Source organism: Anopheles stephensi, chromosome 3 (assembly GCF_013141755.1).
Source record: "Anopheles stephensi strain Indian chromosome 3, UCI_ANSTEP_V1.0, whole genome shotgun sequence".
In the NCBI taxonomy this organism is placed as follows: Eukaryota; Metazoa; Arthropoda; class Insecta; order Diptera; family Culicidae; genus Anopheles; species Anopheles stephensi.
In genome coordinates, this window is record NC_050203.1 from 59,138,153 (window position 1) to 59,150,778 (window position 12,626).

The following is a 12,626-nucleotide window of genomic DNA, read 5'->3' on the forward strand; positions in this document are numbered from 1 at the left end:
TTTCGCAAGACGCCTGCGGGCTAAATTGTTTACGCGTTCATTAGATCCGATAAAGATCGGTGGTTTTCCCTCGGCCAAGTGCGACAGAGTGTACGAGCAGAGCGAGAAATGTGCGATGTGTTTATGTACCGCGAAATGTGCACAGCGCGCCCGGTTATCATCACTGACATGCCCACTTTTACAACACATCATCCATCTTCACACCTACGGGTTCACGCATCGTGGGTTTTCTGTTTGCTTGTGACTTAATTTTCATTCCTTCCTTACACTTTGTTTTTATTTTACAGCAAAGAAAATTATATACTAGAAATTCAACCACACACACATCTCACTCAATCCACTCGAATTCTCAGAAACGAACAACCCCCCACACACATACGTTCTGCAGATGCAGATGCGGTGCAAAACAAAGTGAAAGCGGTTACACAAGGAGCAAGTGATCTTATCAGAGTGTGTGTGCGAATGTCCTTTTTCTGTTCGTGTTGTGTGTCCAAGCAGCTGTATGTGTGTGTGTGTACGTGTTTGTGTGTGCTCTCATTTCCGTTTTGTAAAGCTGTCCCAATATCTACAGTGTGGTGCGCGTGATCGTGTTTTTTGTTTTGTTAAGTTCGGTTGATAAAGCCCAAGTGCAAGTCTAAATGCGTGAAAGCGATACAAAATCGAGAGCAAGGTGCTAGTGAAAACAAAAGGGGCCGATCGAAAAGTGTGATCACTGAAATAATCCTCCCGGATAGTGTGATCCCCGCATGTGTCCGCCGGCTCAATGGTTAGCGCCCGCAGCCGGTACCGTAAACGGCTTCACAAGCACCAGCACAGCAAGCAGTAGCAGGAGGGCCCGCGAATAGTAGTGTGTGTCGAAGCGAAAGCAATAGGAGAAGAAGCAAACGAGTTGTGCAGGCAATTGCGGCAAAGGAGAAATTAATCGTATCACAGCTCAAAGGCCGCTCCGCGCATCAGCATCCCGCCTTCACCAGCATGTCGAACCTACCGGCAAAGTTTTACACCCTGTGCCGACTGTGCCTGACCACGGTTCGGGACTGCGATCTTCCCGAGGCGACAGTCAATTTTCGCCACTCGCCAAATGTCCAGCAGGAGATACCACAGCAACAGGAGCAGATCACCGAGCATGATCATGAGCTGATGGAACAACAGCAGCTCCCGATCGTGGAGTGTAACGTGGAAATTGTCTGCACAGAGGATGAGCCGGTTGGTGGTGGTCGCGTACAGACAGATGCCATCGTTGACTTGGAAGCGGACGGTGGCGGTGGCGATGATGGAGATGGTGGTGGTGGTGGTGGAGGTTGTGGCGATAGTAATGGCGCTGATGTATCGCAAAAGGATGAGCGAAGAAAGGACGGTGAAGCAAGTGGCCTTCCGGTCGTGGTCGTAACAGCGAATGGAGGCGCTGTTGGTGGGAATCACATCAGCAACAGCAGCAGCAGCAATGGAAATGGTGAAGAAGATGAAGACTACGAAGATGACGACGTATTCAGTGCCGGCAACATGTATCCAGATCTTCCGAAGCGGATATGGACGTGTCTTTCAATTAAGGTTAGTGCTGTTGTTTAATTTCTTTTCGGGGGGGATACATTTCGTACTTTTATCTCAGGAAGTCTTGGTCTAGCATTTCTGGATTCTCGGACACTGGATTTAACCTTGGTTAAAAGGTTGTGATATTTTTTTTCTAGAACTCCTAGAACTTAAGAGATCAAATCTGTCTCGAAATGTATTTGATTCAGATTAAGTCATGCAAATCAATGGCACACTAGTAGAGTACACTGCTTCCCGCTTCTAGAAATGCTTGCAGCATTTTTATCGCATTGCTGGCACCTTGAGGCCCTTTCAGTCGGCAGTACAGAAAAAAATGTTCTATAGATCGCTGTTAACATATCGTATTCCGGAAGGAAACATGGAGCGAGACTGCATTACATTTTTTGTAACATGCTTGATGCAAACGGATTCGCTTACTTGCTTTTACTGTATTTGCTCGTTGCACCAGTGATTGATGAAAATTGGTCCGCCAAGCGAGAAAACGCTAGGACACATGAATGTAGTAACAGCAAAAAAAAACCTGTTCAACATTACTAACTAGTTCCGAATCGCTCACGTTTTGCAATCGTCTGTTACATGTGAATAAAATGGTGACAACATGGCCCCATTTTTTCGTCCCGATAGATGTGCTACGCTTAGAAGAATGTTTCGTTTTTAGCTCGTATGTCGCCTCCACTCCGAAGGCAATGCAGCAAAAGTTCGTTTTGCGCAAAACTTGTTCGACGATGCGTTTGGAGCGTTTTCATTTTGCAAAACAAGGAATAGGTGTAAAACACATTCAACCTGTCATTCCGATGACGATGGATCGTTTGTATGCTGAACGTTCGGTGCGCCGAGTGGATGACAGCATGCATCATTTTTCCTTGCAGTCGTGAAAAACTGCAACGCCCCCGCGACATCCTGCTACAACTAGCCGGGTGTGCGGCTCTCGGTCCCATACGGTGGGAAGGTGCGCAGAATTGTTTATCCTTTGTGCCGCGAGGCGAGTTACAGTTGACTGCCGGTACGCTTATTGATGCCGTTTTGGTTTGTTTCGCACGTCGCATCTTTGGTGATGCATCGCGGGAATCGCACTGCACCATCACTGCAAAGTGCTGTTTGCATTTAGTCTTCCATGCTGGTGAAGCACCACGCAGTTCGGGGTTCGGTGGTTGTACCATTCTACTACGGTAGGCGTTTTTGTTTCCATCTGGCGACTAACTTTACTGCAGGAAAACACGCCGAAACTGCTCCAACGTTTCGAGTTCGTTCGAACGTAAAACAGACTTTGGATGCATTGAAATTGCACTTTTTTCGCTAGTTAGAAGAGGGGCATACTGGTGAATGCATGTCGGAAGAGTTTTTGGGGGTGGATACCACCTGCGTATATCACCCCGGTCCTTTATCCCTCTCGTTTTTCCTTGTTACATACATTTCCTATCGGTATCATGTGGTGTAAAAGCACAGTGACGTGTGGAGTGTAGATGTGGACAAGGCAAGGACCAATGCGGACGGTGTTTAGCGTAAGTGCTGGATTGCTCTCTCTCGAGTCAATCCAATCCGTCAGTCAGCAGTCTGCGCGAGTCTGCACGCTCGAATCAGATTTTCTGCAGCGGCTGTGGACCGAGCGAATTGTGTTTTCAATGGTCAGTTTCCGCGATGGCTTACTTTGAAGTTACAAACATGTTCCAAGCATCCTCGCCTCGTGCATCGCTAACGAAGAAGTAGTGCCAACAGCTGGCGTACATCGGCCGCCTGCCGTGCAGCGCTCTTGGCACCGGGACAGGCAAATGTTCCGGAATCGTGTGCCCCCTCGCGTCGGCAACACTGGAGCAGAGGTGTGTGCGTGCGGGGTCGGTGCGAGTGCTTGTGTCCACTTGAAGTGAGTGTGCCCATCAGTTGGTCATTTCGATCCGCCAACGAAACGGTGCGCTTTCGGTGGAAGCAAACCAGGTCACCCAGCTCGAGATAGCCGGGGCTTTGTGGTCGAATGGAGTGCAGTTGGAGTGCCCTTTCTCCCCAGTGCAATGAAGACTGCAGCAGTAGCATGAGTTATGTATTATGCAGTTCAGTGTGCAGTTGCATCTTGCCTTTCTTGCTTGTTGACCATCGTGGTTATGTACGTGCAGGCGATCCCTACCAGCAGGACGGGGGAGTGAGGGTTTTGTGAGATCTGTCTTGGCAATCATTTACAGGCCGTACCAGACACCACGGGTCGGACAGCGATTGACTTGATGGCTGATTAGTTTGGATAGCTGTGAAAGAAGAAGCGGAGGCCATTGCGGTGAATGTTGACGTTTGGGGTAGGGTTTAAAAATAGACCATCGCCGGATTTGGATCTTCGGCAATGTGTGCCAGATAGTCCATCAGACTTGGGTATAGTTTTATCTTGGTGGTATCTAGCGGGAAGACCGATAAAAAAAGGAAAAACAAAACCATAACGATGGTGGTGGCCATTTTGCGCCATGCAGTTGAGCTAAATTGCAAGCAATGTTGGTTCCGGACAGGGAGCCAAATTGGCAAAATATTGACATCATTATCTTATCTCAGCAAACGGGTATTTATGGGACAAGGAGTCAGGGAAATCTCGGAAAAACTTGCAGTAGATTTTGCTGAGCTGTATTGCATGATTCTTTTTTTCGTGCGTCATCACCATTATCATCATCATCATGTTATTTATATTCATATCGTTCTAAGCCTTACGGATGACTTCAAAGTTAGACTCTGATTCATGTGCGGTTCCGTTGCCTGATGCTTCCAAGCTCTAGTGCTTAATATTTACCACTTTTGCAAAAGCTAGAGCGGATTACAGTGCAAAGTAGGAGGTAAAAGGGAAGATCAGAAAACTTTCAAAGTACTCTCTTATTAATCCACCATTAGTTGGTACGTTTATCTGCGACCTAAGCGACGAAAGTTTCCACTATCCGTTGTCGCTCTAAGCTGTGCCGCTGTCATTCACTGTGTTCTGTGGCGCGTAATCATGTCCGAGACTTTCTCCTGATATCACATTGCCATGCGCACGGTGGACACTCTTGTAACTTCCTTGGTGGATGGCCTCCATGCTTCCACAGTATTGAGTGTAAGCACAAAAAAAAGGTTTATATTAACGCAATCAGTTAAAGAAACTGGAGAGTTTCGTTCAGCCGTAACCGTTCCCTTTTTTCGCGTAAGATAACGACTCGACACTCCATACTTCGGGACGTCGGCTCCGCCTGACGGATGCCTGACACATTGTTGGATTTGCTGAGAGCTGAAGCGTAAACAGATGGAGTTTGTTGTTTGACTACCGGTTACCGGGTGTGTGTGTGTGTGCAAACTACACAGACTATAGCTGCTGTCCGGAGTATTTCCGTCCCGGAGAACCGTCGTCTCGGTCGTTCGAAAGTAAGATCCCGGATGTCTGGTTTCCGCGAAATCTTCCTGCAAGACTGCCGCTGCAGTAAGCTGCTCGTCGCCCTTCTGAATTCTACCCACGCCTCTCTGCTGTTCCGTATGGTTCAACGGCGAGGGAGGGCACTAACTTTTCTAATCAATTACGATCACAAACACTCCGCAGTGATGGTAATGTACGGCAACACTCCTCCAGCGAAGAGTGTCACCGTGCGGTGCGTGATATTGAGGTGGAGCGAAGTTGTCTAGCTCCCGTAGTAAGGGTACATAAATCTTCTAAGTTCATTCCATTTCTCAAGTGTGTAATTTATTTGCCACCGTGTGTAGGTTTTGTCCGATGGAAAGTCGCATTGGTGCCAGCCAGCTAGCGCACTTTCAAGCTTGACTTGCAAACCACTACACCTTCGATATCAAGCGCCCTCCTCACGACAGCGCGGCGAGGCAAAATACTTCCGTACGGAAGTACGGAAATGTCTCAACTTTTTGCAAGATATTGCTCGATTTCCGACTAAATTTTAGCTCCCATCTTTCTTCCCCGGCTGGTGGGTGAAGGATAGAATTGGTGTTTGCATGGCTTCTCCGTGGCCGGAAACCTCCGGAGACTTAACAGTGCAATGGTGGTGTTTTATGGCCACCGCTCGTTTTTGACTCCCACGCAGCAACGCGATCTCTGACGTACGGCTCACGAGTGCTTTAATAGGGCAAAACGGTTTATTTATACGGGGTGGCGCGTTATATGGCGCTGCCGAGCTTAAAACCGGTACCGTACCGGTAAGTCCTGTAATTAGGTGAGCTCGTACCACGGAATGAAGCGGGAGGACACGACGATGCAAATCTGATCGATTGCGCATGACTCACAGCTTTACTGTTTTGCTCCACGATCGTTCCGAGATGTTTGTATGTGACGACCGGCTGGAAGTTTGTGATCCGGTCGTCTGCTTTGGAGCTTTCCTTTCTACCAGCTGGCGAGTGGTCGATCGTTATTGTTGGCGCTGCTGTTACATTGAGGTTATGGGCACGGTACGACACGCGGGACTCGCTTTGTTGTCGTCACGGAGTCATTCTGTGTTAGCTGCCCGTCCCGTCCACTGCAACGCCGATCACCCCGATGGCAATGGATTGGAAATTAGCACTGAAAACTATTACAAATTACCAAAGCATGACTAGTGAGGCGGCACGACCACCCCTGTGGCAAGTGGAGGCGACAGGGAACCTTGGGCTGAATGTTTGGGCTGTGCTTTGTGCAGCGAACCGTACACCGACCCGGGACCGGGGATGGCAGCAACGATCGAGCTTTTGGGCTTCCGCCCTGCGCGGTTAATGGGAATGGAACGATGGAAGAAAGTCCATGGTGGCAACCAACGAAACGTAACCGAACTGATTTGGGAAAGGGAGATGAACATGAAATAATTTGAATCGTTGTCATGTTCCCCCGTACAACTGCTGTTTATTTTAACTGCTTCGTGTGATGTTTATTCGCTCCGATCTCGACCGTCGTTTTAGTGGTGATCTCTTGGGAATAGTCAAATCACTTAGTTGATCACCAAGTTTCTGTGAGTACACGGGAATTAATCTGTTTCAGTTTAGATTTGATATACTCTCAAAACTTTATACAGACCTTTCAAAGGGATTTATTATCAACAATTTTAAACCTACTGCCTCTTACCTACCGCATCTGCATTCATTCTGACGACAGTCTTCAGGAACAGCCAATAAGGTTTCGAAAGATCATGTATCCGACTTCATGCGCCTTATCTGGCGGGAAACTGGGTTGGTTTCGGGCTTGACCTTTAGCGGAACACGTTGTTGGTGGCCCTCTCCCTCTCCACCTGGCATTATCCATACCACCAAACCATTATCACGTACCACAACCGGTTATTTTTGGAAGGTGGCGATTCGATTCGGACCGTTCTACCTCTTTCCGATTTTGGCGTACCGGCGTAGCGTTCTCTGCGCTTGGGATCGAGCTGGACTTCAGGTAAAGGAGGTTCTTGGGTTTTACGGAAACTAAATTATGCAGAAAAAACCAAACCTCAATAAGGATACTTGATGATCTTTTCCCCGGACCTGGTCTGATTGGGACAACCCTGGTTTCAGTCTTTTTTTTGTTTTGTTTTCGAGGATGTCAATCCTTCCGTGAAATACATTCGACCTGTTACCAGGAGTTTTATGTGAGAGCGCCCGCACACCTGAATAAGAAGGACGGTAGACAAGCAAGCACAGTAGACCGGCAGGTAATCCTTTCGCGCTGAACCTTTGCGCGGTCGTGGAACTATGCGAGTTAAATGGACGGTAGGATTTGCGCACGTTGTTTTCTCCCGGTTACCTGATAAGCTACGGCCTCGGTTTAGCTGAAAACAACATGACGTGACCTGCGCCGACGAGGATGCTGGTGGTCTACTCCACGCTATAAGTGCCCAGCTATCCCGCCCAGCTACCATTACTGTCCATTGCACATTGAAAGGGAAAAGATCAAATTTCAGCCTGCATATGATGTATTTGCTTCTTTCTCATTTGCTGGTGTACCATTATCTTCGCTGAACCCACGATCACGTCCTGGTCGGGGTTGATTGGATTGGTAGAAACCTTTTGCTTGATAACGTGTGCCCCCTTTTCTACCCATCATCTCACCCTCTTCGAACGGTAGTAAAATCGTGGCACCGAAACGGAATTGGCAGACTTTGTTTGCATTTTTGGGAGCTTTTTCTCGGGGGGGAACGTTGCTTTTTTTTGTTGTTGCGATGGACGAAAGATCACAGACATCCGACCGCAACCGATCGAACCTGGGCTTTGTGTTGAAGCGTGCGTGGAGTTGGGATCTCTGATGGCTTCCAACAATTTGCGCTGTCGAAATGATGTTTCCTTGTGCGGAACGCAGGAAAAGAAGGAATGGGTAGAATATTAAGAAGAACTTTTGGGGCTGCTTGTTGTGCTGCGCTGGGACCCTCGTAAATGTCAAAAACTGATAAGTACCCACTGGTCCTGTCGAGCGGTTTCCGCACAAGGTCCTCAGCTTTGTACCCAATTTTGTGCTCGTGTGCAACATTCCATATTGCTATCCCTCTTTGCCAGTATGGCAATGATCGTCTGTGCTGCTCTGTCAATTCTTCCACAGCCTGTGTCGATGTGTATGCCTGTGTATGCTACTGCTCGACCGTGTAAACGCGCGGTATTGGTATGTATTGTCGCGTCGGTGTAGACTTGACAGGTACGGTGCCGGCACGTAAACAAACCATTGGCCGCAGTTGCTGTTATGGATTAGAATTGTGTTTAGGCAAAGCAACTTTGCCAGCCAAAACATCCGCGTCACGTCGAGATCGCTCCTGTATCGGAGGGACCGTCGCATTAATCAATTGTGTTAAAAATTTGTGGGAAAAACGTAGTGCAATGAAAGTCTTTGGCTCTCTTTCGGAGCCGGCGTAGGAAGCTTCCGGATGTGTTTCGGAGCCGGCATCGGATACTATCGGAGTGTTTAAAGAGGCGGATGAGGTCTCTGAGGGCCAAAGCCTCTTTTAATAAATGGTTTAAAAAAAGAGCTGTTTTGTTTGTGAAGCAAATAGTGGCAAGGCGAAAGAAAACACATATCACAATACATACAAACAGCGTGATCACACACACATGTATACCCCTGGAGCGCAAACGCTCACGCACACCACCCCATAAGCCCGAATCCGAACGTCCTCAGAATGTCCTCAGTCCATGTAAAAACGTCCTCAATTTTGTATGGCCGGCGGGCTTGTGACACAAAATTAGGACGTTGCATGCGGATTCGAGCACTTGTATGACGAGTGGGTAAATGCATGATAAATGGGATACTTCCTGCACGAATAATTTCTCGACTGACCGACGGATTCAAGCGGTTGCCTTGTGGTGTTTTTGGGCTCCGTTTCTCTTCTACAGGAGTTAATGGTCAGTCAAGAGTCGTAAAAGTTTCGATTGTTTTCGAAGCACGGTGTGTAATGATTACAATTTAGTTAAACTTTCAACCCGGCGAAACAAAATTCTTATTTGAGGACCATTTTACGATCTTCTTTGCTGTATCTATAATGTCTGCAGTTAAAAACGAAAACTGCTAAATTGTATTTGATGCTATGGATTCCAAGAAAACTCATCAATTTCGGGAAAGAACCATCACCAAAAAACTCAGCCCGCAAAAAAATGGGTTTCATTTTGCCATTACTTTTAACGCACACAGTTTATCCGGGTTGGACGTTACTGCCGAGCGCGAGATGGTACAGTCATCCGAGCGAATCATTTAACATTAGGCTTGGCTGGAATGAGTAGCTAGATTGGTTTTAAAATCACCATCATCTAGCGAACGTTTAGGAGCGTTTTAGCGACTGGGGGTTGGGTTGCTAACCGAACCGCCTGCAGCATATCGCCCACGCCAACGCTCGCCGCTTTGCTCTTAATAATTATCGATTGTTATTGATTAGAGCCATCACCATCGCCATGTTTGTCTGGGCGTAAGGCGAAGGGAGAACCGGTTCGCGGTGAGCGTGATTTATCGAAAATCGCGTTTATCAGCGTCGTCAGTGGTTTAGCGATGGTGGGAGTACCGAATGACGCTCTATCAGTCATCAGATGTATTTTGAATCTGATAATTTGCGCCCGTATGAATCAGCCGTTACTGGGGGCGAGGTAATGATGCAAGTCGATTTTCTTCGGAGAATTTCTTGTGATAATAATGAATGGTTTTGCTCCTTTTTTTGTGAGAGATTTCTTGCACTCTTTAATGTTTCCACAAATTAAGTAAATAAATGAAAAGTTTGATCACTTCTTTAAAAAGTAATTCTAAAAATGTCCTCAATCCATTGGATTACTCTAACGCCACTCGGCAAGGCTCGCTTCATATCATCACTTAGAAGCCACTTGCCAGTAACGGATGGACGTTTGAAACGGACGTAAGACGCTTGCTAGAAGTGAATGTAGCACACGACTACAGCCAGTCCCGTTGATTGTGGCCTGAGCTGTGTGTGTGTGTATACACACCTTTGATTGACGCTATCGGTCACCATCGCGATGCCATGTACTTAGACGTGTGACGCACCAAAAGGAACGGACGGGCCCAGCGGAGACGAATGATTAACTCACCGTGGTGCCGCACACACAGCTGACCGTACCAGCACGTGTTGGTGTGTGAGCGTTTGAGCGGCTTCCTTGTTCGATCGGATTTCGCTTTGGTGGCCGTAAATCGATGGGGTGGTGGCCAGCGACACAAACAGGGGTGGTTTTTGTGGCTTGACGCTACGAACAGCGCTAAACACACGGCGCGGCGTGTAACTATTGCTTATCGGGCGATATCCAACACACATACGCGAGCTAATCGTGTGTTACCCGCGAGAGAGGAATTATATCTCGGTCATGCGTTTTGCTGGGAGTTGTTGCAACAAAAAAACCTTGAGCACTCCCACCATATCCCAGCTGGGTGCGGCGAAAGACACATGGACAAGTAATAAAACTAATTTAATAGAAGCATGTGAGACTGTCTGGCCAAACGAGCATCGGTTGAGTTTGCTTTTAAATGATTTTGCTCAACGTCTTTCTGTAGACTTTTCTTCGGTTGTGGCATGAGAATGAATCAAGATACAAGGTGAAATGAGGTTGAGGTTATTATATTTTCTGGATTCAATTAAATATCCTCAGAGCATTCATCGCATTTGTGTGTCATATTTGCTTCCCTGAATGCAGTTACTTGATTGGATAGTATTGTGACAATTTTAAGAAGTATATTACGTACCCATTGATTGCGAAAATAGCTGATGTCTGAGGGTTTCTCGGTATCAGTAAAATCGTTTCCAACGCCTTAATGACGACGGGCAATCATTTATTAATGGTAATCCAGGCGTATGATAATCTCCTTGTCAATTGATGACGGTTTGCCTTCCACCCACACGCACATACATGCACGAAACGCGTTATTGAACAGTGTGCTAAGTAGATGGCCAGCATAATTCATCTAATGTAAATCATACGCGTATTGCTTCACCACCATCCGGCGAGAGCCTGTTTACTTGCGCTCGAAGCTGATCTCGTTCGAGAAGGAGGCACAGGAAGTTGGAGGAGGGAGTTACGATAACGCGGTGAAGGAGGACGCAAGAGAAACGCCTGTCAACCTACGTACGGATTTCACGCCGACGCTTTTTTCGCTTCCCCTCAATCCACAGACACACGTAAAGCCGAGCTTTAACCACAGGACAGGATGAAGTTGAAAAACATAATAAATCTTTTCATCTGTTTGTAGCCGCTGTACATCGTTTTAAACGAACAGGAAGAAAGGGAAAAAGTGCTTGGAAAGTACTTCAGTTACGAAACACACACACACACAAACAGATTTGATCAGATAAATGTCTTATTTGTGCGAATGAACAGTTCTCAAGGTGAGGCTGCTTTGTTAATGTATTTATCAGCTTATACCGGGGAACTGTAGCGACTTGGAGTTGGGTGGATGAAAATGAGGCACACTCTGATTATAGAGGCTGATAGAAACAGTCCTATCGAAGGGCATACAATCATCGGTTCGCTTCATCCAGCGAGCGCGATAAATCCAGAAAGAGGTACTGGATAGAAAGCTACCACGCCAACTACCGGGGACTACGGGCCAGGCTGACAACAAATGGACCGAGTCACCGAGTTTAATTTGATTAGGCATGATTTGATTGGAAGTTTTTAAGAATTCAATCATTTCTGCCGGTGTGCGGAGGAATTTTGCCTGTAAGCCGGAACAACGGTTTGATAGGCCGTTGATTGAACGCCACTGTGCGTCGTACCCGTGCGGTGGAGAATGAATGGTGATATTGTGTAGTTGATGCTTTTAAACAGGAAGTATGCTCGCGATAGTGTGTCTTGGGGGCCAACAAATAGGTACGGCTGACGAATGGTCTCTACTGAGCTAGGGAAAACGGTAGGCTAATCAGTAGGGTTTGGGTTAAGTGAGTTAACTCAACATCATCAGAACGTATGTGAGATTTCATACAAGATCTTGACTTGATAAATAGGTAGCCACAAGAAATGTACCACCACCAGAGTCAAAACGAATCAATCCCATTGGAGGACTTCTTGGAAACGAAAACCGCACCCCGACTGTAATGGCTTCCACCATATTCATATTCATGTGTTTGCCTTACGGTGGCGGTTATTGGCCTTTCCCCATCCGGACAAACAACTGTTTTCCGCCGTGCATCAGCCATCAGCATTCTGCCCGCTTCGCAGATAAACGTTGCGACACTTCCCAGAAGCACCGGTTCGGATAAATAGTTGAAAGATTTCTTGGGACCATTTAAAAAAAACACGTTCAATAAACTAGCGCCGAGACGTGGATCAGCGCGGTATCATTTGTTGTGGGGTGCTCCATTGTCAAACCCCGAAGCGCCAATAAAGTCGATAAGGTGAACCGAATATTTTATAGCCCCGGCTCTCTAGATCACTCTCGATCGACACCACGCGGGGGGCCTGAGACCGTTTTTGTTGTTGAAGTCTCTCGCGGCCGTCCGCCTGTGACTTAATGCGTCCGTTGTGTCGTCTAGACGACATCGTGCGTCGTCTGGCTGGTGATAAGCCAAAACCGGATTTTAACAATGGGATACAAGCTAAGCAAACATCTGAAAAAAAAAGCTGGAAGTGGGAAGCGAATGATTTTATAATATCATTACGCATTGTGTGAGAACCTGGTCGGTTGATCGATTGACTTCAAAGCCCAGCAGTTT

The 12,626-nt window shown here is 47.1% G+C and overlaps 1 protein-coding gene across 19 annotated transcripts in view; it reads left to right on the forward strand.

Moving 5' to 3' along the window:
- The window catches only part of LOC118509274 (probable serine/threonine-protein kinase DDB_G0282963), a 227,729-nt gene that overhangs the window by 25,186 nt on the left and 189,917 nt on the right, over positions 1–12,626 (forward strand). For 12 of the 19 annotated variants that reach the window (XM_036049634.1, XM_036049630.1, XM_036049633.1 and 9 more), the window contains one exon: positions 288–1,551. In XM_036049634.1, coding sequence (XP_035905527.1) covers positions 976–1,551 — 576 coding nt within the window. In that variant the 5' untranslated portion in view covers positions 288–975. The remainder of the gene's footprint in view (positions 1–287; positions 1,552–12,626) is intronic. The other 7 variants (XM_036049642.1, XM_036049646.1, XM_036049645.1 and 4 more) reach the window with 3 other exon arrangements.